Raw genomic sequence first — 26,175 nt, 5'->3', positions numbered from 1 at the left:
CATGCTTCTCCTCCTTGAACCTCTCCCTCGCCACCACCTCCCGCCACCCAACTCTTCCAAAGAGCAGAGCAAAATGGACAAAAGAGGTAAGGGAAATGCAGGAAGTCCTCTTGGGACTTTCATTTTAGGGTTTCCAGATCAGCAGGGCAGGAGAAAAGGAAGAAAGGATGAGGATGCAGCTGGCCCAGAGTTATAGCCCGGAAAGAAGACTCCTTTCTGTCCCCTCCCCCTTCATTCCCCAGACACAAAGCCATATGTGATTAACTCCAGTGAAGTACACCTAACGCTGGCACTCCAGAGAGCACAGGGAGGGAGAGAGAGAGGGCCAGGCTTCCTGCAGTGAGGGGGAGTGGGGAAAAAGCAAGAGAGGCACACACACGCCATACTCCTTCCTTTCCCTACATGGTGAGTTGAGAGCCCTGTCCCCGCCATTAAAGTTTGACCAGTTTCTCCACCCACAGGCCCCGTAGCTTCTCTTGAGGCCCGAGCTGCCCATCCCCTCGGCAGAGACGGACTCTGGGATCGGAGAGGGAAAGAGAAAAAGAAAAAGCCCGGCGAGCGCTGGGCACTGAGTGAAATTCATCGTATCCCATCGCTGTCTCTCCCAGCAGGGCAGGAAGGAGCATCTATTTCATATGCCAACTCCAGCCCTGGATGCTGTGGGATGGGCAATTGGAACCCTGGGAGAGGCGTCTGAGCCAATGGCAAGTGGAAACTACTGAGCACATCGGAACAAAGAGCTCCTGGTCCTGGCTGCTTCTCCGCCGCTGATTTTGGCTCCCAGACACCGTGATCTGCAGGACATTTGACCGGTAAGGTAGCCGATGGACGACATTCTACTTAGACCGTGATCCCCATGTGGGATAAGGATGGTGTCCAATATGATTACTTTGTATCTACCCCAGCTTATAGAACATTGTTTGGCACATAGTAAGCACTTAATAAGTACCATGAAAAAAATGCTTACGTGTTCCACTCAACTCCATGGGGAGGAGAAAACAAGGAGGCAAAAGGGTGGAGAAAGGGCTATTTCAATCAAAAATGAGTAAGATTACTCCACTCGGCTTTCAGTGGAGAAATCATGTAAATAAACTTCCTTTGTCAGCCCTGACTGGCTCCCTTTATTCATCCTCCCTCCCGTCCAAACAGCACATATGTATATATCCGTAACTTATTTCTTTATGTCTTTGTCTTCAAGAAGCCTTGATGTTCTTTATTTTTCTGTGTATGGACTCAGAGGTCCACAGGTAAATCAGGTGGAGCCACATATGAGTTTCCTCCCAAGGATCTGCCGGGGTCTAGGCAGAGCCCACTGGTTCTGTGCTGGGATGGATCTGGGCTCTGAAGCGTTCTCTGCTTCAGTGCCCAAGGTCGTTGGGTAAGCGTTCTGTGTTGGGTGGATCTCGGGCCCAGGTGAAATTGTATGTGACAGGCTGAACATTCTGGTAACCATGGAGCCCACCGGTAGTGTAAGGTATCTCATAATTGCCCCGGTGCTTTGCACATAGAAACACTTAATGAATGCCATTGCTGCTGCTGCTGTACTACTACTATTAATACTACCACCGGTGAACTTAGGCTTGGTGAAACATCCATTTTAAGAGCAGTGGGGGTATCCACAGTGTGGTACTTGTTGCTTTGAAATAGGGTATCCAAACCACATTTCTGTGTCTGTAACTCTTCTCTTTCAATGGAGCCAGAGCCTTTCTGAGGACCCTCGGCCGGGGGGGTGGGGATGTTTCCTGGGGTTCGGGTCCTCAATGCAGTTACATGAACCGCTTGAGGTTTTCAGATGCTGAGGATGTCAATCACGTGTGGAGAGGGACTCATCCGCGAGGCGGTGTGCTTCTGCAGGTGCTAGTGTCATGTAGGCTGTGCTTTTGAGGGTTGAGTGTCTTGAGCTGAGAACAGAAGTGTGTGGATAAAAGGTTTCCATGCATGCAGCTGCTCAGGTACCAAAGCTTTGCATTTATTCATTTCACAGAAAAGGGGCAATTGTTGCTATGGCCTCTGGCTGCCTGGATAGAATCAAAGAAGCTATTATACAGTGTACCTTGCCAGTTGGGTGGGGTCTAAGATCTGCAGAGAAAAGCTCCTCAAAGCCCCTGCCAGGTCCTACCCCCTGGATGAAGCAGGGAAAGCTTCAGTGAGAGTGGATGAGGGTCTGTCCCCAGGGTTAGAAGATGGGGACTCGCCCTTGGAAGATCAAAAATCAAGGGAGGAGACTCTGGCTTTACCAAAGCATTCTCAGCAGGGAGCAAGGGATGAAAATGATCTGGTTCTAATCATTCAATCGTGTTTCAATTATATTTAATGATGATGATGATGGTATTTGTTAAGCACTTACTATGTGCGAAGCACTGTTCTAAGTGCTTGGAGGATACAAGGTGATCAGGTTGTCCCACATGGGGCTCACAGTCTTCATCCCCATTTTACAGATGAGGGAACTGAGGCACAGAGAAGTGAAATGGCTTGCCCAAGGTCACACAGCTGACAAGTGGTGGAGCCGGGATTCGAAACCGTGACCTCTGACTCCCAGGCTCGGGCGAGCACTTACTGTGTGCAGAGCACTATGCTACATGCTTGCGCCCATCCCTGCCACGTGTCTTCTGTGAGACCTTGGGCAAGTCACTTATCATCTCTATTCTTCAGTTACCTCATCTGTAAAATGGGGATTCAATACCCGTTCTCCTTCCCTCTTAGACTGTGTGTCCCATATTGGACTGTGTCCAGCATGATTAATTTGTATCTACCCAGGGCTTAGAATAGTGCTTGGTACACAGAAAGTGCTTAACAAGCACTATTCCTCCTCCTCATACTACTACGAATGTTTCTCTGGGCCGTGGGACTGACTGGGTTTGCCATGTTTAGTACTGCTGCACACAGCTCCTTCCAGGGAGATAATTTCCTCCTCATCGCTAAGACCACTGTGATCTGGGAAGCACGGGGCTTTAGTATCTCAATTCATTAGCCACTTGGCCTATGGATAGAGGAGTTGGGAGAGGGGAGGCCTATGTTGTTGGCAATTGTGGCCATCGGTCCTTTACGTATATGCCTATTTGCAACATCACCCCATATCTGCTTCGGTGCCACCCCCCACAACAGTCACTGTCTTAGAGAGCCTGAGCCTGATTAATAATAATAATGATTGTGATATTTATTAAGCACTTATTATGTTCCAGACACTGTACTAAGCGCTGGGGTGGATACAAAGAAATTGGGATGGACACAGTCCCTATCCCATGTGGAGCTCACACTCTCAATCCCTATTTTACAGATGATGTAACTAAGTGCTGGGGTGGTTACAAGGAAATAAGGTTGGACACAGTCCCTGCCCCACATGAGGCTCAGTCCTAATGCCCATTTTACAGATGAGGTAACTGAGGCTCAGAGAAGTGAAGTGACTTGCCCAAGACCACACAGCAGAATCCTATCTCACAAAGAGTTCAAGAGAGGGAACTGGTCATAGCTGTGTCCAAGCATTTTAGGGCAGGCTGCCTGTGCCACTGGCAGCTTTTCTGTCACCTTGATCTCTGAGAAGAGTGGGAAGGCAGTGGGAGGGTTAGGACATGTCTAATAACTCCGTTGTAGTGTACTTTTCCAAGTGCTTAGTACAGTGCTCTGCACTCAGTAAGCACTCGGTAAATACAATCGATTGATTTGTTAATTAGTGATAGTGGAAGTGATATCTTGTGTCTCTTCTATTTCTCATGGGCCTGACTTGTGGGCATTTCAGTCCCACTTTAATAGGGCACCCTTCTTTGTCTCTCCCTTGGATATCTACTACAACTCAGCCCGCACACTTCGTTCCTCTAATACTAAACTTCTCACTGTACCTTGGTTTCATTTATCTCTCCACCAACCTCTCTCACACATCCTATCCCTGAACTGGAATGCACTCCCCCCTCAGAACAGATAGATAATTGCTCTCCTCCACTTCAAAGTCTTATTGAAGGCACATCTCCTCCAAGAAGCCTTCTCTGACTAAGCCCTCCTCTCCTCTTAATAATACTAATAATGGCATTTATTAAGTGCTTACTATGTGCAAAGCACTGTTCTAAGTGCTGGAGCACTGCTCTTCTCCCACTCTCTCCTGCGTTGGGCCTGACTGGCTCCCTTCATTCATCCTCCCTCCCAACCACACAGCACATATGTATATTCATTCATTCATTCAATCGTATTTATTGAGCACTTACTTTGTGCAGAGCACTGTACTAAGCACTTGGGAAGTACAAATCGGCAACATATAGAGACGGTCCCTACACAACAACGGGCTCACAGTCTAATATCTGTAATTTATTTATGTATATTAATGTTTTTCTCTACCTCTAGACTGTGAGTTCATTGTGGGCAGGGAATGTGTCTGTTGTTGTACTCTCCCAAGTGCTTAGCCCAGTGCTTTCCACACAATAAGCACTCAATAAATATAGTTGAATGAATGAATGAATGAATGAATGAATGAATGAATGAATGAATGAAAGAACCTTCCCTGACTGTCCAGAGGAGTTAGGGTTATCTCAGCCAATGTTTTCTCCATTGTTTCTCACTCTTCATCTCCTATGCAGACCCCAAAAACATACCAGTGGCACAAACATTATGGCCTGACTGTGGCTATAGAAAATTGGACGCTGGAGCCTAGAATATCATCACTCCCATGTCTCCAGGGAGTCTTTATCACTATCCATGTCTTATCAATTATATTTTGGAATCTGCCTGTTTCAGCAATTAATAGTCTTTGAGGGGCAGTGTGTCCTAGCAGAAACAGCCTAAACCTGAGAATCAGAGGACTGAGTTTCTATTCCCAGCTCTGCTTGGTGACTTTGGGCTAGTCACGTATCCTCTCTGTGCCTCAGTTTCCCTTCCCTTTAACTTATGAGCTCCACGTTGGACAGGAACTGTATCCAATCCAATTACCTTGTACCCGCAACCTTGGTGTCATCCTTGGTGTCACCCTTGACTCCACTCTCTCGTTCACCTCACACAGCCAATCCATCACCAAAGCCTGCTGGTCTCACCTCCACAACATCGCCAAGATCCGCCCTTTCCTCTCCATCCAAACCACTACCTTGCTGGTTCAATCTCTCATCCTATCCTGACTGGATAACTGCATCAGCTTCCTCTCTAATCTCCCATCCTCCTGTCTCTCCCCACTTCATTCTATACTTCACGCTGCTGCCCAGATTATCTCTGTACAGAAATGCTCTAGGCATGTCACTCCCCTCCTCAAAAACCTCCAGTGGATGCCTGTTAACCTACGAATCAAGCAAAAACTCCTCACTCTTGGCTTCAAGGCTGTCCATCACCTCGCCCCCTCCTACCTCACCTCCCTTCTCTCCTTCTACAGCCCAGCCTGCACCCTCCGTTCCTCTGCCACTAACCTCTTCACTGGGCCTCGTTCTCGCCTGTCCCACCGTCAACCCCTGGCCCACGTCCTTCCCCGGGCCTGGAATGCCCTCCCTCCACACATCCGCCAAACTAGCTCTCTTCCTCCCTTCAAAGCCCTACTGAGAGCTCACGTCCTCCAGGAGGCCTTCCCAGATTGAGCCCCCTTTTTCCTCTCCTTTCCTCCACCCTACTTCCTTCCCCTCCCCACAGCACTTGTATATATCTGTACAGATTTATTACTCAATTTATTTTACTTGTACATATTTACTATTCTATTTATTTTGTTAATGATATGCATATAGCTTTAATTCTATTTGTTCTGACTTGACACCTGTCCACATGTTTTGTTTTGTTGCCTGTCTCCCCCTTCTAGACTGTGAACCCATTGTTGGGTAGGGACCGTCTCCATATGTTGCCAGCTTGTACTTCCCAAGCACTTAGCACAGTAAGCGTTCAATAAATATGACTGAATGAATCAGCCCCAGTACCAAACATGAGAAGTAGTGTGGTAAGTGGAAAGAGCACAGGCCTGGGACTCAAAAGGACCTGGGTTATAATCCCAAATCAGGTACTTCTCTGCGGTGTGACCTTTGGGCAAATCATGGCTGTATGCCTCAGTTACCTCATCTGTAAAATGGGGACTAAATCTTCTTCCCTCCTACTTAGACTGTAAGCCCCACGTGGGACATGGACTCTGTCCAACCTGATCAGCTTTTATCTACCCCAGTGCTTAGTACAGTGCCCGGCACAAAGTAAGAGCTTAACAAATATCATTAAAAAGTGTTTCACACATAGTGTGTAACTAATACCATTATTATTAAAATTAATAGTAATATTTTAAAAATATTTATGCTGCTGTGTATTTCGATTACTGGGTAGTATTCATTCATTCATTCAATAGTATTTATTGAGTGCTTACTGTGTGCAGAGCACTGTACTTAGCGCTTGGGAAGTGCAAGTTGGTGACATATAGAGATGGTCCCTACCCAACAACGGGCTCACAGTCTAGAAGGGCGAGACAGACAACAAAACAAAAAAATGTAGACAGGTGTCAAAGTAGTTAGAACAAATACAATTAAAGCTATAGTAGTGATAGAAATAGTTAATAGTAGTGATTGTATTTATTGAGTGCTTCCTGAAGGCAGTGCATATTGTAAGCACTTTGGAAATACAATAGGTGTATAAGACACAGTCCCTGCCCAAGAGGAGCTTATACTTCAATAGGAGGGACACACATGGAAATAGACATGCATGTTTGTGTATCTGGACCCTAACTCCCAATGGAATTTTTTAAGTACTTATTATGTGCCAGGCACTGTACTAACTGCTGGGGTAGATACAAACTTATCAGTTTGGGCACAGTTCATGTCCCAAATGGGGCTCACAACATTAGTCACCATTTTACAGATGAGGTAACTGAGGCCCAGAGAAGTTAAGTGATTTGCCCGAGGTCACACAGCAGACAAGTTGTAAGCTCTTTGACGTTGGGCCTCTGTTTCATTTTTTCTTGACGACTTCTCACCCGAACTACTCGAGGTTGCCATTTTCTTGAATGATTCATGTTCAACGCAGTGTACACAGATTGACATATGGGTAACACGATCTCATCCACTGAGGCCCAGCCGGGGTCCTCACACTAAGTGCTGCATTTCCACTAGATAAACACATCCACAGTGACATTCCTAGAAACTCAGGAGACCTGCACAGCGCAGTAATCAATAATAACACTGTAGGCACCAACCTGTCAATTATTCAGCATTATTTACACAGCGGAGCATGCAGCTTTTGTGGATGGGCCACCGCTGCGGCTTTGAGGCTGCCCTAAGCCGATGAAGCCTGGGGAAGAATGACAGTTTGGCTAAGATATTTCAGAAAATATCAAAACCAACCTCAGAGGCCTGGGAGAGTTAAATTTTCTATGGGAAGCAGCATGGCCTAGTGGGTAGAACATGAGACTGGGAGTCAGAAGGACATGGGTTCTAATCCTGACTCTTCCACTTGTCTGCTGGGTGACCTTGGGCAAGTCATTTCACTCTCTGTGCCTCAGTTTCCTCATCTGTAAGCTGGGGATGAAGATTGTGAGCCCGATGTGGGACAGGGACTGTGTCCAACCCAATTTGCTTGTACACCCCATGGTGCTAACTACAGTTCCTGGCACGTAGTAAGCGCTTAACAAATACCATTCTTATTATTGTTATATCAAGCACACAGAATATGCAACTCACAGAAAGGAGGGGATGTCAGTTGGATCCCAGCCCAGTGAGGTGGATGAGTGGGAGCAGGAGGTGGAGAGAGGATGACGGAGATTTTCTAAGCAGCCAGATTTGTCTCTGTCCCTATTTATTACTGCCCCAGGGGAATGTCCTGTCCTGTGGATACTGCTGAGATCCTAATAATGACGATGATGATAATAATAATATTCATAACGTGCTTACTGTGTGCCAAGCACTTCAGTAGATACAAGATAATAAAGTCAGGCACATTTCCTGTCCCACAGTCTATATAGGAGGGAGAGCAGGTAGTGAATCCCTATTTTATAGATGAGAAAACCAAGGTCCTGAGAAGTGAACGGACTTGTCCAAGGTCACGCAGCAGACAAGGGGCAGAGCGAGGATTAGAACTCAGGCCTTCTGATTCTCAGGTCCTTGCTCATTTCACTAGGCTGTGCTGCTTCCCTCTGCCTCTGCCGGAAGAGATCACATCAGACTATGACACACAGGATGGTGTGTCCCTGAGCTACCCAAGGGAAATTAATGGGGTTTTATGTTCGAGCTCCCAGGGTCCTTTGTCCCCAGCACGAAGCTGTCCCAATTATGGGCGGCTCCCAGGGAGAGAGTGCCTCTGCCCTGTTTACCCAGTAGTTGTTCCTGTGAGTGCTGCCACGTGATTTCAACTCACCCGGGGCAGCTTTTGTCTCTCTGCCCTTCTCCCTACCCCTCTGCCCCCTTTGTGCTGTCAGAAGCAAAGACTAGAGTTGAGCAGGGCCTAGTAATGTCCACAGCCACCTCTGCCCAGCTGAATGTCCAACAGCCTGAACTTTGTTTCCTAAATATGGGGTGATCTCTGGGGCCCCTGCATCCCCAACCACCAAGACCAACTCGTCACTGGGTCCCAGGAGTTCTAGGGGAGATTTCCAGCTTTCCCTAATGAGGATGTTGATGATGATGGTATTTGTTCAGTGTTTATTATGTGTCACGCCCTGTTCTAAGTGATGGGGTAGATACAAGCTAGTCAGGTTGGGCACAGTCCCTGTCCCATGTGGGGCTCACAATCTTAATCTCCATTTTCCAGATGAGGTAAATGAGGCCCAGAGTAGTGAAGTGACTTGCCCAAGGTCACACAGGAGATGGGTGGTGGAACCGGGACTAGAACCCAAGTCCTTCTGACTCTCAGGCCTGTGCTCTATCCATTAGGCCATGCCGCTCCCACCTGTCTGCTACAAACTGTCCCAATTTCCCTAATGTCTGATCTGGGATAAGTTTAACTTCCTTGAGCCTCAATCTCCTTATCTTTAAAATGGAGGTACTATTCTGTGCCTATAGAACATGGGGGAGGTTTTTATCCCATATAAGTTTTGGGGAGAGGACCAGGATGAGAATTGATTTAATGTGAAGTAGTTTAGACTGTTTGGGGCAGAGTATCACAACAGGAGGATTCTGGTGGAATAGCCTCCAATGAGATCTTTATTTGAGTTCATCCAACACTGCAACTTGTAAAAGTGCAGGATCTAATTCAGGCATAGTGCAGACCACTTCATTTACTCAGGCAGTTGTGTTTTAATGGGATTCTGTGATGTTTCAGGCTAACCCTAGCAGAAGTAACTGGACATGAGAAGTGAGTCCCGCATTGTCTAAGTCACCTCTCCCCCCTGGAGTAGTCTATGCCTTGGCTAGAAAGGCAGAGAGTGCATCCCAGGTTGTTGTCAAGGTTACCAAGATGTTCCCTTCCCTGATCTAAGTGGGCATCCTGATCTTGGCTCCCAGTGCAATCTTGTCCTGATTTTTCCGGTGCCGTCTCTGCCTTCTGCCTTCCTCCCTGGGTTCTGATAACCATGTTCTTAGATGGGGGTTGGTTAGGGTGTTTATGAAGCGCTTACGCTGTGTGGAGAATTGTCTTAAGGGCAGGGGTAGTTGCAGTATAATTAGACTAGACACCATGGGCCAGGTCCTGCTGGCCTGCAGCAATGGAAGCCCAGTGGAATCCTTGCAGTCAGGATGGCCACTGGAGGGTCTCCCACAATCAATTGTATTTATTGAGCGCTTACTGTGTGCAGAGCACTGTACTAAGCACTTGGGAAGTACAAGTTGGCAACATATAGAGATGGTCCCTACAACAGTGGGCTCACAGTCTAGATGGTGGATGTGCCTGGTGGCCATGGGGGCCACTCAGAGAGCGGACGCCCCGGCCTACCTGCCTCTTTGGCTTCATGTCTGAAGTGATCCTGGGTGTCATCTTGCTTATTCCAGGAAAACACAGGGCAAAGAACCCTGAAGGAAGTGGTGCTGCTTTCCTCTCAACTTTTCATCCTTAACTTTTCCCTCTACATTCTCTAGCAATCCATCATGGACCGCTCATCCATGAATGCATCCATACCCTCTTTGAGCCTACTGGGCGGTGGATACCGTGCTCCTTAAAATTCCAAGTGAATTTTCAGCAAAATATTTCATATATAAAATGTCTATAACTGATAACAATGAAACTGAAAAATAAACCAAAGGGTGGAAAAAAGTTTAATGCCTTTGGGCATCAAAATGATAAATCTGCTCCTTACTCTTTTCAAAATGGATTTATTCATAGTGTCTGGGCCCAAGAATCAAGAAAATGTTTCTTAAGGAGTTCTGGAACTTGTTCTTGGTATGCTGGAGATAGTTCATGCCAGCTTCTGTCCCAGATTTCCTAGTGCCTCACAGATCATAGAAGGGGCAGGTCTCGGGAGAAGCAGCATGGTTTAGTGGATAGAGCACAGGTCTGGGATTCAGACCACTTGCCTGCTATGTGACCTTGGGCAAGTCACTTCACTTCTTCGAGTTTGTTACCTCACCTGTAAAATAGGGATTAAGACTATTAGCCCCATGTGGGACATGGCTGGGATCCAGCCTGATTAGCTTGTATCTAGTTCAACTTCGAGTACAGTGCCTGGCACACACAATGAGTGCTTAACAAATACCTTAAAAAAAGAAGGGAAGAACAGGATTATTATTAGTAACCAATCAGTGGTATTTATCAAGCACTTACTGTGTGCAGGGCACCGTACTCAGTGCTTGGGAGAATATAATACAACAGAGTTGGTAGACATGTTCCCTGCCTACCAAGACCTTGCAGACTAGAAGAAGGTTAGAGTCAAGTAGTAATGGACTGCTAGAGCACTTGGCTTGGGTTCTGCAAAATGGGTCTAAAAAGGTCCATTAACTGAAGCCAAAGCACCCAGATTGGGGTATCTCCCCTCTGCTCTGGCCTTGGAGGGAAAAAGCCCATTTTATGGATTTGGCCCCTACCTGTGCTTCCCCATGCTCCAGAGGAATGAGTAGCAGCTTCTCCACATTCAAGTAGAAGACAGTAGCTGAGTGGGGTGAGAAATGAAGAGGAATTTGAAAGGTAAAAAAAAGAAAGCAGTTTTGCAGACAAGGCTTGAATTGAGTGGAGTGAATGAGTTGGACAGGTTCTTCCAGTTAGCAGGTTCCCCATCCCGCCTTCCTGATCTGCAACTCAGGGATAGAAGGAGGCCATGCTAGAGCATAAAGCAGCACAGAGGGGAGAGGAATAATTATAATAATGGCATTTATTAAGCACTTACTATGTGCAAAACACTGTTCTAAGCACTGGGGGGGGAATACAAGATGATCAGGTTGTCCCAAATGGGGCTCACAGTCTTCATCCCCATTTTACAGATGAGGGAACTGAAGGACAGAGAAGTTAAGTGACTTGCCCAAGTCACACAGCTGACAAGTGGTGGAGCTGGGATTAGAACTCATGACCTCTGGCTCCCAAGCCCGGACTCTTTCCACTGAGCCACACTGCTTATCAAAATGGCATTTGTTAAGTGCTTACTATGTGTCAAGCACTGTTCTAAGCACTGAGGGGGATACAAGGTAATCAGGTTGTCCCACATGGGGCTCACAGTGTTAATCCCCATTTTACAGATGAGGGAACTGAAGCACAGAGAAGTTAAGTGACTTGCCCAAAGTCACATAGCTGACAAGCAAGCGGTGGGGCTGGGATTAGAACCCATGACCTCCGACTCCCAAGCCTGTGCTCTTTCCACTGACCCACACGGGAATCTACTGGCCAATCCTCAGAGGAGGGAGGAGTGGAGAAGTGGAGGAAAAGGAGGAGGGAAGATGGGGGTGGAGTGGAATGGAAGCTCCTCATCTATTAACAGTGCCACTCTGAAAAACTGCTTGCTTGACACCAGCTCAAAAACGTCCTTGCTTGCTCCAAGCACCGAGTGGCCAAGTAGCCACTTGTCACCAGATGTGTCTGCCCCATGGATCCCAGGCCCTCACGATGTTCCTGGTATCTTGGTGGGCTGGGTGGGACCCCTGGGATCAGTCCAATACCAACCGTGTGACCTGGGAGTGATGGGCAGCCTAGCTAGATCTGCTCCAGGGCCCAGGTCACTTCCAGGTTCCAGTGTGGAGCCCCCCAAGGGGCTGTCCCTGAAGTCAGTCCCTGGAGTATGGACAGCTGACTGCCTTCTGACTCCCACACTCTCCCTTTGGATTTCTCTTTCTGGGCTTCTCCATTGACTGTGATCCAGGAGGGAGACAAGGCAGAAAAGATAGAGGTGGGAATGGCTACTCTGCCTGTCCTCATGGCAGCCCTCAGCTGGATAGTCACCATTGCTTGTTCCCGCTGCCCTCTAGTCTGGTTGCTTGGCTGCCCAGAAACGCCCAGGTTGCCTGGTGAGGGCTTGTCAGCAACCCCTGGGGACGGGGACCAGGTTTGTGTTCATCTCCATGATCCCTGGCCCCTCGGGGACAGCGGTGCCGGGGGCGGATCGGGGGTGTGGTGGAGAATGGGATTTGCCCGCCCCCGTTTTCCCCGGGAGCCCTCATCACCATCCCGCCGATGCCCCAGCCCTTCCTGAGAACGGCTGCAGGGGTGGCAATCTGATAGTTCTTTAGGCTGGGTTGGAGACGCTTGTGGTCACCATGGTAACAACCACAGACATTAGAATCCGGGGGAGAACACCTTTCCACGTTACCTACTGAATGGGTCACAGGGGAGTGGGGTTTGCAAGCAAGGGTTGGAAAAGAAGGGAGGAGGAGGAAAGAGGGACTGCCCGGAAGGGGTAAGGGAGGAGGGTGTTGATGGTAGGAAGTATTGTAGCTTTGTTTCCCTGGCTCTGCCTCATGCTCTTTATATGGGACTGTGGGACAAGGATATTCATCCATCGTCCAAGGGGGAAATGACATGGAAGAAAAGATTTATTTGTGTGGCTTATAGTGTCCGATCGGTGGGTCCTGGTAGCACACTGTACTGTCAAACCTGATGACTCCAATCTGCCCCCGTGGTCTCCTCTGCTTCCAGGTGCTGGGCCCTCGAGGGAAGGCTCTTTCACATGGACCATGTCAGAAAAGGTGAACGGTGTTAAGAGTTCTAAAGCCAGCAACCAGAACTACAATCACCAACCGGTCCCGTCGGCCAAAGCCAACTCCAAGGATGATCCAGAAAAGGCCACCAGCAGGTCAGGGTCCTCTCAGGGTGGACAGCAGGACTGGGACTGGGCCTTGGGTTGGGGCTGGGGCAAGGCAGGGTCTAGGGGAGGTGGAAGAGAGAGAGAGATCCAGTGACATGGGAAGGACTCTCGAGGACTCTCAAGGACAGTCTTCTTCATGAATTCTAAACTCTGGATCCACCTTGAACCCCTCGAGGTTAGAGGGAAGAAGGGTTGGATGGGCTCCCAGATCTCCAGGGGATCTTGCGTATTCAAGTCTGAGAACTCCCAGAAACCAAGAGACCCAATCCCTTCCCTCCAGGCTGCCCTAGTGCATTCAACTTTTCCTTTTAATATTAGGTGATTTTCGCACCCTCCCCAACTCCATTCCCCATCCACTGGGGTTCATTTATAGCAATGGGGGCAGCTCACAGTTCCTGAGTGGAGAATTTAAATGACACTTACAGGGGCATAGCAAACTTCAGCAGCAAACAGTTCCTTCATAGTCAAGAAATCCAACAGTTATCTAAAACAAAACAAATTAATGAACAGATCATCACCTTCCTCCTCCGGAAAGCCAACACTGCCAAGGTTTCCTTGAGGGATTTGGTTGTGCTGGGAAGCACCAGTCTTTGGGAAATGCTTCTCTAAAAACTGCTTCTAGAAAACCAATTGATCTATCTCTAGGAATCCCTTCCTACTGACAACCAGCTGCTAAACTTGGCCAGCTTCTTTGCCCTGGAGCCTGAGGGAAGACCAGGATTCCTTAGAAAATGGGTTTATGAGAAGAGTTTCTCATTCAGCTGGCAACCCAGTGAAGTGGGTAGGGGTCTTGGTTAACTCAAAACAGAAGACGGAAGTGAAAGATGAGATCCTCTCTCCAGACACAGGATTGTCTCAGGCCCATCTGCCCCTAACTGGATCTTTCATCCAGTGGGTGACTGGAGGAGATGGAAATGAAGCAGCCTGGCTTAGTGGAAAGACCACGGGCTTGGGAGTCAAAGGATGTGGGTTCTAATTCTGGCTCTGCCATTTGTCTGCTGTGTAACCTGGGGCAAGTCACTTAACTTCTCTGTGCCTCAGTTATTTAATCTGTAAATTGGGGATTAAGACTGTGAGCCCCACGTGGGACAATCTGATTACCTTGTATCTACCCCAGTGTTTAGAATAGTGCTTGGTACATAGTGAGTGCTTAACAAATACCATTATTATTATTGTTATTATTAAGAGCAGAAAGGCAGTGTACCTAGTGGAAACAGCATGGGGCTGAGAGAGGCAGGAGTCCTGCATTCTAATCTCTACTCTACCACTGACCTGCTGTGTGACTTTGGACCCATAATTTAATCAATCTAGTCCTCAGTTTCCTCATCTGTAAAATGGGGAGAAGATACCTCTGCTTAGATTGTGAGTGTCTGGTGGGTTGGGGATTCTATTTTATATCTTACCCCAGTGCCTAGCCCATAATAAGCACTTAATAAAATCCATTAAAACAACAACCCAAATCCCAGTCCGTTGGGCTTGGTGCTGCCCAGGAAGAGCAGAGAGAAATCCTGCAGCCACTCCGCCCTGTCTTCCCTGCAGGTCGCAGTCCGTGGCCGATGATGACACGTCCTCGGAGCTGCAGAGACTGGCGGCATCAGAGCAGACGGCAGAGAGAAAAGTCAGCTTCCGAAGGTATCCTCCCGGTGTCCCCTCCCCACACCCGGCTAGCCCTCAAATAGGGAGATATACCATCCCTTCTGTGGCTGTGACTATTACTGGGGACGAGTCCAGTGGCCTGACACAGCCGTGATGAGAATGCGGCAGACAAACAAGCCTCAGGCTCACCTCTAGGTCCTCCCCACCCCTTGTTGATGGATGAAGTGTGTGTGTGCATGGGGCAAGAGGATCCCTCTCACCTCTGCCCTTCACTGTAGCTCCTAATGTGTATCAGGGGAGGGAAGGGAGGGTATCCATCTTTCTTTTCTCTTCCTCCTCCTCTTGGTAAATTACTTTGTTTCTCCCTTGTTCCCTTTAAGAGGGTAAACTCCTCGCGGGTAGAGATTGGGCTTTCTACCTCTATGTACTCTCCCAAGAGCTAAATACAATGCTCGCTGCCCATATTGAGCTCTCTATGAATGCTATTGATTGATCAAAAAGAGACTCAGAAGAGGGAAGTTATACCGAGAGGACCTATAACTCAGCCCTCACCCCAGTGCCTGAGGGTGCTCCATAGTTATTAGAGAGTTGGGTCATGATTCCAGCAGCAGTGGCGAAGCTCCTTGTGGGCAGGGGATGTGTCTACCAATTCTGTTGCATATAGTCTCCCAAGCACTTAGTACAGTGTTCTGCACAGTGTAAGTGCTTATTAAATATCACTGATTGAGTAATTGCAAAGAGGGGAAGAGACAGCTTCTAGGACCGGGAGGTCTGTGGGGCTCTCAGTGCCCACAGTTTCAGGAATCACCTGCCTTGGGACTTAACGGCTTCTCTTCTCCACCCAGAACAACTACACAGAGCTCAGGCTGACCAGTGAGGGAAATGCCGGAGCCATTAGCATTTGTAGAATTAGTGTGATCTAATGGAAAGAACACAGGCCTAGGAATCAGAGGCCCTGGGTTCTAATCTTGGCTCTGACAATTACTAGCTGTGTGACCTTGGGCAAGTCACTTAACTTCTCAGTACCTCAGTTTCCTCGTCTATAAAATGGGAATTGAATACCTTTTTTCCCTCTACTTGGACTTGTGGCAGAGACTGTCCCCCACCTAATTGACTTCTACCTAACTCAGAGCTTACAGCCGTGTTTGACATATCATAAAAACTTAACAAACACCATTAAAAATCCCCCAAAACAAACAAAAAACTCAGTAATTCCCTGAGCCTTAGTGAGCCTGTTGTTGGGTAGGGACCGTCTCTATATGTTGCCAATTTATATTTCCCAAGCATTTAGTACAGTGCTCTGCACACAGTGAGCGCTCAATAAATACGATTGAATGAATGAATGAATGAATAGCATCCCTTGGGTCAGTCCAAACTTTGTGAACTCAGTTACATCCTTCACAACAACTGTGTTTATATGCCTGCTTCATTCATTTATTTTTGGCCCAAGTTATAATATTTTTTTTATTTCTCCCTTTCTGCACCATTTTATAAAGTGTAAGTTCCTTTAAGGGCAGGGAACCTGTGACTTCCCTAGTCTCTGTTTTCCAAACACTTAATACATTGTACCAAACTAAATGAGTGTTCAGTAAATGCTCTCCCTCTTCTTCCTTCTCCTCTTACTATGTTGGGACCCCGCTGATCAGATGGTCAAGTGCCCCTACCTACATCTGTACAGTCACAGTTCACTCTGGATACTCCAGGGCACTAAGAACAGGGAGAGGCTGGATAAATGAAATCCACAGATAATCCAACAATCTCATTTTGGCCAACTGTTTTACCCTCCCCGCCTTTCTGGCCTTTAACCGACTCTGCTAAAATGGTGACAGCGACAGCTGCATTTCACCACTTTCCATTTCTCCTGGAAAAGTTAATGAGAAAGATGGAAGGAAGGTGGGGAGGGAAGGGAGAAGGAACATAACCCTATGTAGCAGATAAGGTGCAGCATGGTGCTCAGGAGACGCTCTAGTACACTCTGGACATCTGTAGGTTTGTTGTTTTTTTGCCAGAATAGTCACTGCCCCTCCAGATGCACCTGTTCTCCCTGCTCATTGGCCACATTCTCCCCTCTGCAGTGTCGTTCGGCTGGTGGGGATCGTGAGAGACTGGGTCAACAAGAATTTACGGGAAGAAGAGGTCAGACCTGACTCATTCCTCGAAAGGTTCCGTGGGCCGGAGCTTCAACTGGCTAATGGTAACCTGGAAGATGGCAAGACCAAGAAGTACGTTCCCAAATCACAGCCAGTTGGCAGGCGTTGCCAATCTGCTGACTCAGTTCCCCAAACTGCCTATCCACTCTCGGTCCCAGGAGGAACACCAGCCCCAAAACTTCGGCAGCAGCATGACTCCGTCTTCTTCCAAGCTTTTCATTTCTTCTCATGTGTTAGCCTTTTGATTTAGTCTCTGGTCCTTCTAGACATCTAGTTTGGCATATCACGGTGAAATTGGCTAACCCTGAATAGGATTTGATATAACTAAGGGGATTTGGGGTTGGAAATACTGAAGACAATCCTTACTCAGTTTCTCCAGTCATTCTCGTCCAATTGGCTGTTCTTTAACAACACATACACACGCACACACATACACATGCGCACATACACACCCCAATTCTCTTCCAATTAGGGGGTCCCTTACAACACACACACACACACACACACACACACACACACACACACACACACACACACACACATTAGGGTAGGTAAATCCCTGAAAATCCATTGGGCCTTCAGGATCAAATGATGATAGCTGGGGTAGGGTGAGAGACATGAAGTGACAGTGGATCAAAGCTATCAAAGGTCAAAGAGCCAGAGGTCCAGAAGTAATTCAGAAGCCATGATGGGATGTGGGAAGAAGAAAACTGACATGTCACTGTGAAAGAAGGGGAGGAAAGTCAGGGAATCACTCGGCTGGATGCAGGACTGGATAACACACCACCTCTCTGTTGGAAGTCCCTGATAAGTGGGAAGGGAGCAGGGAAGGCGCCTACTCAAAAGCCGGGCCCTATTTCCTGTGATCCATCCCTAGGAGCGGCTCCTTTCCCGGCGAAGATCCTTAATTACACAGATGCATTGGGAAGAAAATGATGAACGACATTTTGTTTCTTCACAGACTTAAAAGGGTATTAAAGCTAATTGGCTTGTCTGGAGCTCTATATTTTACAACACATGGTAATTAGAGCTCCGAGAAGTGATTTGGTCTCAAAGTGATTGCCCCATGAAGGAGAGAAGCTAGAAGCCTAGGTTACGAGTAGCAGCGTGGCCTTGTGGAAAGAGCACAAGTCTGGAAGTCAGAAGACCGGTGTTCTAAACTGGGCTTCCCCACGTACCTGCTGTGTGAACTTAGGCAAGTTGCTTAACGTCTCTGCGCTTTAGTTCCCTCATCTGCAAAATGGGGGTTTAATCCCTATTCTCCCACCTGCTTAGACTGGGGGCTCCATGTGGGGCCTGATTATTTTGTATCTACTCAATCGCTTAGTACTGTGCTTGAAACATGGTAAGTGCCCTAAATACAATTTTATTATTATTATTATTTAACATCTAGCTGTGTGAGGTGGGAGTTGGGCCTGGGAAGGCACAGTCATGTGGCGGTTAGTTGAGAAGTTTGGAGGAGGTCAGGGTATCAGGACTCAAGGCCACATGAGGTTTTGTGACTGGTGTGTGGACACGATTTGTCCTCAGTGCTGGAGTCAGGAATCTGAATTCAGGAGTCAGGCCTTACCTCCCTGGGCGTCTAGTTAGGGCCCTTCTCCCCAGAAGGTCCTGGTAAGCTAAGGAACACAGATTCTTTCTTGGAAGTCTTCTATCTCCTCTCACCTCCTCTCTGTCGCTCGCATCTCCTCCCATCTCCAAACCTTCTGCTTTCTCCCAACCACCCATTGTCACCATCTTCTGCCCCAAGAAGTAGCCATTCCCACCTGTGAGTTTGTGTTTCTCTTTTCAGGAATAAAGTGGAATTCTTTGCATTGGATCCCGCTGGGGATTGGTATTACAGCTGGCTCTTCATCATCACAGTCCCCGTCCTCTATAACTGGTGCTTGGTGGTGGCCAGGTGAGTTATCATCAGTGGTGTTTATTGAGGGCTTACTGGGTGCAGAGCACTGTACTAAGAGCTTGGAAGAGTGCAGTACAACAGAGTTGGTAGACACGTTCCCTGCCCACAGTGAGCTTACTGTCGAGAACTGAGACTCATTTCAAGCTTTCTCTCAGGGTTCATCCCCAACCATCTCTTCTACCCTGTTGCCTGCATTACCGTCAACCAAGAGCCCCAGCTCAGGTTACTTCAGAGAGGCCCAGTGAAAAGAGCATGAGCCAGAGAGTTAGAGGACCTATCTTCTGATCCTATCTCTGCTGCTTTCCTGCTGTTTGACATTGGACAAGTTACTTAATTTCCCTGTGCCTCAGTTTCCTCATCTGTAAAATGGGGATTAAGTACCTGTACTTGCATCCCCTGCCCTTTAGACTGTGAGACCCATGTGGGACAGGGACTGTGTCTGATCGGATGATATGAATCGACCGCAGCACATAGTATAGTGCATGACACGTTGCCAGCATTTAATACATGCCACAAAAAAAATCCATCATAGGTGGCAGCTGGAATGCCTCCCGAGTTGGACCTGATCTTGGGCAGAGCCAGGCTGATGTGAGAGCAGTGGGCCCCAGGAGCTGATCTGCAGTTGAGTTTTTTTTTAAATTTTTATGATATCTGTTAAGTGTTTACTATGTGCCAGGCACAGGGGTAGGGACAAGCTAATCAGGTTGGACACTGTCCGTGTCCCACATGGGGCTCACAGTCTTCATCCCCATTTTACAGATGAGGTAACTGAGGCACAGAGATGTTAAGTGACCTGTCCAAGGTTACGCAGCAGGCAAGTAGCAGGGCAGGAATTAGAACCCAGGTCCTTCTGAATCGCAGGCCCATGGTCTATACAGTAAGCCTTGCTGCCTCTCAGCCACAAATGTATCTTCTGCAGGGCCTGTTTCAGGGATCTGCAGAGGCAATATTTCATTATTTGGCTGGTGCTGGACTATACTTCTGATGCGATCTTCCTCGCCGACATCGTGATCAGGCTACGCACAGGTGAGCCTCTGGGAGGCATGGAGCTCTGCAGGAAGGGGGAAGGGAGGGGCTGGGTGGGGAAGAAGAAGGTGGCCCTGCCCTCGGGAATTGCTGCCAAAATCTAGAGCGGGCCAGGAGCAAAATGGGGATACCGCTGGGGGAGAAACTTTATCCCTTCAGTGGGAAGAAGCAGTCTCAGGCCTCGGGAGGGAGTTGAACTAATTAGAGAAATCTGAGAAACAGAGGAAGTTTCCCCTTCAGAGTCTCATCTTTCCAACTCTCATTTTGCCTCTGGATGACTTAACATTGAAATGCGAAAATTAAGTTGGCCTCTGGGTACATATTCAGGTTTGTCTTGTTTTACGTGAGGGAAAGAGAGGGAAGGAGTCGGGGGGAGTCTTTGCTATGTTCAGAAGACTTTATACGACAACCCCCACCCCTCAACCAAGCTGGGGTTAAACAGTTTCAGGACGAACAGGTCCGAGACAGCGAGTCCATCAATTGCCGGAGAGCCCTGCTCTAATTCAGTTGGCAGAGCATAGAGATTCCCCTTGTCTCCATATCTTTGTGTCATCAGAGTAAATCCCCTAGCCGTGGCTGTGATATCTCTACTTGGCTGGCATGGGTCTAATGTCTCCGGGGTTTGTAGACTGAGGGGATCAACTGGAATTAGAAGCGGCTTAATTACCATACATATTGATCCCTGGTGGGTGGTGGAGTGGAGGACCCACTCTGGGAGCACCGTCAGGGGTCACGTCTCGGCTTGCATTTTTGCTGGCAGGATTTCTGGAGCAGGGCCTGCTGGTCAAGGACCCCAAGAGACTCGGGAAGACGTACATCCGCACCATGCAGTTCAAGCTGGACGTGGTCTCCATCATCCCCACGGACCTGATGTACGTAGTCGTGGGCATCCACACCCCGGAGCTGCGCTTCAACCGCCTGCTGCGTTTCGCCCGCATGTTCGAGTTCTTCGACCGCACGGAAACCAGAACGTGCTACCCCAATATCTTCAGGATCAGCAACCTGGTCCTGTACATTCTGATCATCATCCATTGGAACGCCTGCATCTACTTCGCCATCTCCAAGTCCATCGGGTTCGGGACAGACTCGTGGGTGTACCCAAACGTCACGGACCCCACGTACGGCTATCTGGCCCGGGAGTACATCTACTGCCTGTACTGGTCCACGCTGACCCTGACCACCATCGGGGAGACCCCGCCCCCGGTGAGCGACGCGGAGTACCTCTTTGTCATCTTCGATTTCCTGGTTGGCGTCCTCATCTTCGCCACCATCGTGGGAAACGTGGGCTCCATGATCTCCAACATGAACGCCACCCGGGCCGAGTTCCAGGCCAAGATCGACGCCATCAAGCACTACATGCACTTCCGCAAGGTGAGCAAGGAGATGGAGGCCAAGGTCATCAAGTGGTTCGACTACCTGTGGACCAACAAGAAGTCGGTGGATGAGCGGGAAGTGCTCAAGAGCCTCCCGGACAAGCTCCGGGCCGAGATCGCCATCAACGTCCACCTGGCCACGCTGAAGAAGGTGCGTATTTTCCAGGACTGCGAGGCTGGCTTGCTGGTGGAACTGGTGCTCAAGCTGCAGCCCCAGGTCTTCAGCCCCGGGGACTACATCTGCCGCAAGGGAGATGTCGGCAAGGAGATGTACATCATCAAGGAGGGGAAGCTGGCAGTGGTGGCTGACGATGGGGTGACCCAGTACGCTCTGCTCCTGGCTGGGAGCTGCTTCGGCGAGATCAGCATCCTGAACATCAAGGGCAGCAAGATGGGGAACAGGCGGACGGCCAACATCCGTAGCCTGGGCTACTCTGACCTCTTCTGCCTGCGTAAAGACGACCTCATGGAGGCGGTGACGGAGTACCCCGATGCCAAGAGGGTGCTGGAGGAGCGTGGCCGTGAGATCCTGATCAAGGAGGGGCTTCTGGATGAGAGCCAGGGGGCGGCGAGCGTGGAGGTGACGGTGGAGGAGAAGCTCGAGCGCCTGGAGAACAACCTGGAGACCTTGCACGTCCGCTTTGGCCGCCTCCTGTCCGAATACACCGGGGCCCAGCAGAAGCTCAAGCAGAGGATCACGGTACTGGAAAAACAGATGAAGCAAACCCATGAAGGCGAGCTGTTTGATGGGCTGGACACCCCTGAGCCGGACGAGGGGGGCAAGGAGGATTGATGGATGAATGGGTAGGGGTCGTGGGGGGAGAGAAGCCACCGAGGGAGAGAGTGCAGTGCCACTCAGTAAGGGGCGCCCTTGGCTGCCTGGATGTGTGGGATTGAACTCATCAGCTGGCTTCTAGCCAGAGATTAAGCTAGAAGCCGGAAGACAGGCTCAACTCCGGATGGGGCACGCCTGAGTCCTGAGCAAACCTTGTGTCTGAGACTCAGCCACAACCCTAGAAGCTCTCTTCTAAACCTTAAATCGGCAGACACTGAGGCGCTTTCTCTGCTTTGGGAACCCTAAACCCTTAGATTCCAACACATCACATGTGAGGCAATGCTGAAATCCTTGCACAGAACCTTCCAGTTCTCACTCTCAGCCCCGTTTCTCTTCTTGCCTTACGTGAAGCTTGGACCTTGGGCCAACAGGCAATGCAGATCCTCTCAGTCTGTCCGAGGAGTCCAATGGCCACGATACTAGACCAAGAACAAAACCTCAGATGCTCATCCATCAGCCTTGGGCTTGGGAGAGCCAGAGTAGATGATGCCCTGCAGAAGGGACTCCGAGTTGGGTTTGAGGCAGAGAGACACATGGCATCTCCAAGGGCAACCAGGGATTTCCTTCAGAAGTTCTCACTGTGATCCCCTTCTTCAATGACAAGAGCAAAGTCAGTTTCTGTCTCCCAAACCAACTGAGGCAAAGTGATGTTTGAATCTCCGTGTTTCACACTGTATTTTCGTTCCTGTTTTCATAATGTGACACAGATTGAACAGACCTATTTTTCCCAAACACATATGTAGCTTTAGTATTAGTCCAAGTGAATGCAACCCTTTCCCCTTGCAGACTAGCCAGGGAAATGTTGGCTGAAGGTTCACGACAGCAACAGGTTTGAGGGAGAGGAGGAAGGGCAGGTGAGCTTAGTTTGGAAGAGGAGGGGATGAGAGAGAAGGGAGTGAGCCTGGGACTGGAATCTCTCTGGGATTCAACTTTGGGTTTGTCATGGAAGAGGAGAGCCTTAGGGGCTGGTTTCCAGTAGAGGTGACTCTGGGTTTCTGAGGGAAAAAAATCAAATGTTTTTTTCCAACCACTCCAGGGCCCTGAAAGACATTACATTTCCTCCTCAGTCCTCCCCAGTGGTATTTAGGCACTTACTATGTGCCACATACTATACTAAGTGCTGGGGAAGATACAAGCTAATCAGGTTGGATGCAGTTCATGTCCCTCATGGCATTCCCACTCTCAATCTCCATTGTCCATTTGAGGAAACTGAGGCACAGAGAAGCAAAGTGACTTGCCCAAGCTCACACAGCAGACAAGTGGCAGAGCTGGGATTAGAACCCAGATCCTCTGACTCCTAGGCCTGTGCCACTAGGCCACAGTCATCCTTCCACTCAGATGACAGACAGAGCAGCAGTTATGGAGACACTGACGGGAAATCTTGGGAAAGGACCTCACCCTGCTGATGTCTGGTTTCAGTGGCTTTGTCGGGGAACTGCTCTGCTATTGTCTTTCCCTTCAGCTCTAGAGAAAAATAAAATGGGCTTCTTGGTTGGTTGAGAGGCAGTGGTGAGAGATAAGAGGGAGGAATTACCTCCTTGAACTCGAGTTGGTCTCTGCTTAGCCAGAAATGTTCTCTAGAAGAAAATCAGCTTCACTATGCCTCTACCTCTTCAAGATTTTATTTAATGTAACTTAAGTACTTACTATGTGTCAAGCACTGCTAGGGAAGAAACAAGTTGATCAGGCCAGATACAGTTGCTATCCCATATGGGGCTCACAGTCTAGATAGAAGGGAGAACTGGTAGTGAATCCCCATTTTTGCAGTTGAAAAAACAGAATCACATTATGTGAGTCACCCAATGTCACATGGCAGGTAAGTGGGAGTCAAGATTAGAACCCAGGCCCTCTGACTCCCAGGACTGTGCTTTATCCACTTGGGCATACTGCTCCTCAGGCCATGCTTCACATTCCCAGATACCATTGGTCTAAAACCCATGGCAGGCTGGAGGAAATCTCTCCTCCCTAATTTTCTCTAGGAAAACCCTTGTCACACTTTGTTTAGAAGTAGTAATAGTGTTCATTAAATGCTTACTATGCACAAAGTCCTGTACTAAACCCTGGGAAAGAAGTGCACAGATGAGATGTAGACACAGTTCCTAGCCCCCAAGGGGTTCATAATCAATCAATCTGTGGTATATATTGAGCACTTACTGTGTGCATAACACTGTACTAAGCACTTTGGAGATAACAATACAATAGAGTTAGTAGTTTCATTTCCTTCCCATAAGCAACTCACGGTCTAGAGAGGGAGACAGGCATTAAAATACATTATGGATTTGTGGGGCTGAGGGTGAGGTGAATATCAAATGCTTAAAGCATGCAGATAATAATAATAATAATAATGATAATAATAATGATGGTATTTGTTAAGCACTTACTATGTGCCAAGCACTGTTCTAAGTGCTGGGTGAGATACAAGGTAATCAAGTTGTCCCACGTGGGGCTCAGAGTCTTAATCCCCATTTTACAGATGAGGTAACAGGCATGGAGAAGTTAAGTGATTTACCCAAAGTCACACAGCTGATAAGTGGCGGAGTGGCAATAGAACCCATGACCTCTGAATCCCCAGCCTGGGCTCTTTCCACTAAGCCATGCCAGATCCAAGTGCATGGGTTTTACAGAAGGGAGAATGAGAAGGGGAAAAGAGGGCTTAATTGGAGAAGATATCTTGGAGGAGACATGATTTTAATAATAATAATAATTGTGGTATTTGTTAAGCACCATATGCCAAGCACTGTACTACATGCTGGGGTTGATAGAAAATAATCAGATCCCTCATGGGGCTCACATTCCAAATAGGATGGAGAACGGACATTGAATCCCCATTTTGCAGATGAGGGAACTGAGGCAGAGAGAAGCAAACTGACTTGCCCAAGGTCACATAACAGGTAAGTGCCGAGCCAGGATTAGGACCCAGGTCTTATGACTACTGAGCCTGGGCTCTTTCCATTTGGTCACTCTGCTAGTAAAGCTTTGAAGGTGGGTAGGGTGGGGGTCTGTCATATATGATGGAGGAAGGAATTCCAGGTCAGAGGAAGGATATGGGCAAGGGGTCTGCAGCGAGATAGACAAGATTGAGGTAGAGCGAGTCTGTTCTTCCCTGCAGCTCTTCCACAAGCCAAGGATAAGCCCCATTGACTCTCATTTCACCTGGTGGCAGAGGATCCAGCCGTCCATGATGGCAGCCAGGAGAGCAAGCACCTGTGTGTGAGTGTGTGTTTGTCTCTATCTGGGTGTGATGAGAGGGGTGAGGTTTTCTGTTCGGGCTCCCCTTATTGCCTCCCCTGCTTTAGCAACCTCCTGGCTGAAGCAAGAGCAGGGATTATGTTTACCAACTCTCTTTTTTGGTACTCTCCCAAGCACTTAGTGCAGTACACTGCACACCGTAAGTACTCAATCAATACCACTGATTAACAATAATTTATTGATTTTCCCCAACCCCTTGTGGGGCCTCCCTTATTGAAGTAGTCCCGGGGCCAAAGAGCTCACAGGACTAGGAGGCAGATTTGTGGCTCTTCTGCAGCCCCGAGACCTTCTCCATGCAGGAATTGTTTGCTGGCCATGTTGTCACCACTTTCCTCTTCCCTCCCTGTCTCACCTTCTCCCTACCCCAGTAGGATGCTGGGGAGTTGAGAAGCAATCTCATGCCTTGCAGAGCAGCAGCTTTCCGCTGTTGATGGCCAGCCAAAGTGGCCAGAGGTGAGGGGCAGGGAGAGCAGGGGACCTTCCATCCTCCTGGGTGGCTTCGTCGACCGAGAGTCCTCCTGCCCGGAGAGCCACAAAGCTGCTGCAGCCCGTTGTCACAAGATGGGGCTGTGAACCACAGAACGGCTGGCAGACCAGGCCGGCCACCCCCACCATCTCATCTTGGGCTCCAGTTCCTCTGGAGGGAAGGATGAGAAATATAAATCAGCCTCAGGGGTAGGCCTGCTCCCCTTTCCCCCCACCCTCTCCACCTCCAGTAAGAGTAATGGGGGTGCTAAGCGCTTACTATGTGCCAAGTACTGTGCTAAGCGCTGGGGAGTCTGCCCCCCAAGGGGTTCACAGTCCAAAGGGGAGGACAGTTGATCTCAACACAGACCCCTCCGTCCTCTGGTCCCCAGAGACATCATCTTGCGCTGTTGGGAGGGAGCCAAGGCTCAGCCTTTGTGGGGCAAAGACTGCGGTAATAATAATAACAAGGGTATTTGTTAAGCGCTTACTAT

The 26,175-nt window shown here is 48.7% G+C and overlaps 1 protein-coding gene across 2 annotated transcripts; it reads left to right on the top strand.

Annotated features, from left to right (window-relative positions):
* Positions 1-743: 743 nt before the first annotated feature.
* On the top strand, positions 744-21,936 carry CNGA2 (cyclic nucleotide gated channel subunit alpha 2). Of its 2 annotated transcripts, none has more exons than XM_038748302.1 (7): positions 744-812; positions 12,916-13,072; positions 14,624-14,716; positions 16,756-16,902; positions 18,623-18,730; positions 19,653-19,759; positions 20,520-21,936. In XM_038748302.1, the coding sequence occupies exons 2-7, from the start codon at positions 12,954-12,956 to the stop codon at positions 21,923-21,925; spliced, it is 1,980 nt and encodes a 659-aa protein (XP_038604230.1). In that variant the 5' UTR covers positions 744-812; positions 12,916-12,953; the 3' UTR covers positions 21,926-21,936. The 2 variants fall into 2 exon arrangements, with proteins under 2 accessions (XP_038604230.1, XP_038604229.1); XM_038748301.1 differs by lacking the exon at positions 744-812 and adding an exon at positions 12,619-12,676.
* The last annotated feature ends 4,239 nt before the right edge of the window (positions 21,937-26,175 follow it).

This window comes from Tachyglossus aculeatus, chromosome 6 (assembly GCF_015852505.1).
Source record: "Tachyglossus aculeatus isolate mTacAcu1 chromosome 6, mTacAcu1.pri, whole genome shotgun sequence".
In the NCBI taxonomy this organism is placed as follows: Eukaryota; Metazoa; Chordata; class Mammalia; order Monotremata; family Tachyglossidae; genus Tachyglossus; species Tachyglossus aculeatus.
Note: the sequence above shows the minus strand (reverse complement) of the source record. Positions and strands in the feature narration are given on the sequence as shown.

Excerpts from the sequence above, each read along its gene's own strand:
- CNGA2 (XM_038748302.1), top strand. The coding sequence starts at position 12,954 with ATGTCAGAAAAGGTGAACGGTGTTAAGAGTTCTAAAGCCAGCAACCAG. Across the intron at positions 13,073-14,623 it reads CCAGAAAAGGCCACCAGCAG|GTCGCAGTCCGTGGCCGATG; the intron begins GTCAGGGTCCTC and ends TCTTCCCTGCAG. Across the intron at positions 14,717-16,755 it reads AGAAAAGTCAGCTTCCGAAG|TGTCGTTCGGCTGGTGGGGA; the intron begins GTATCCTCCCGG and ends TCCCCTCTGCAG.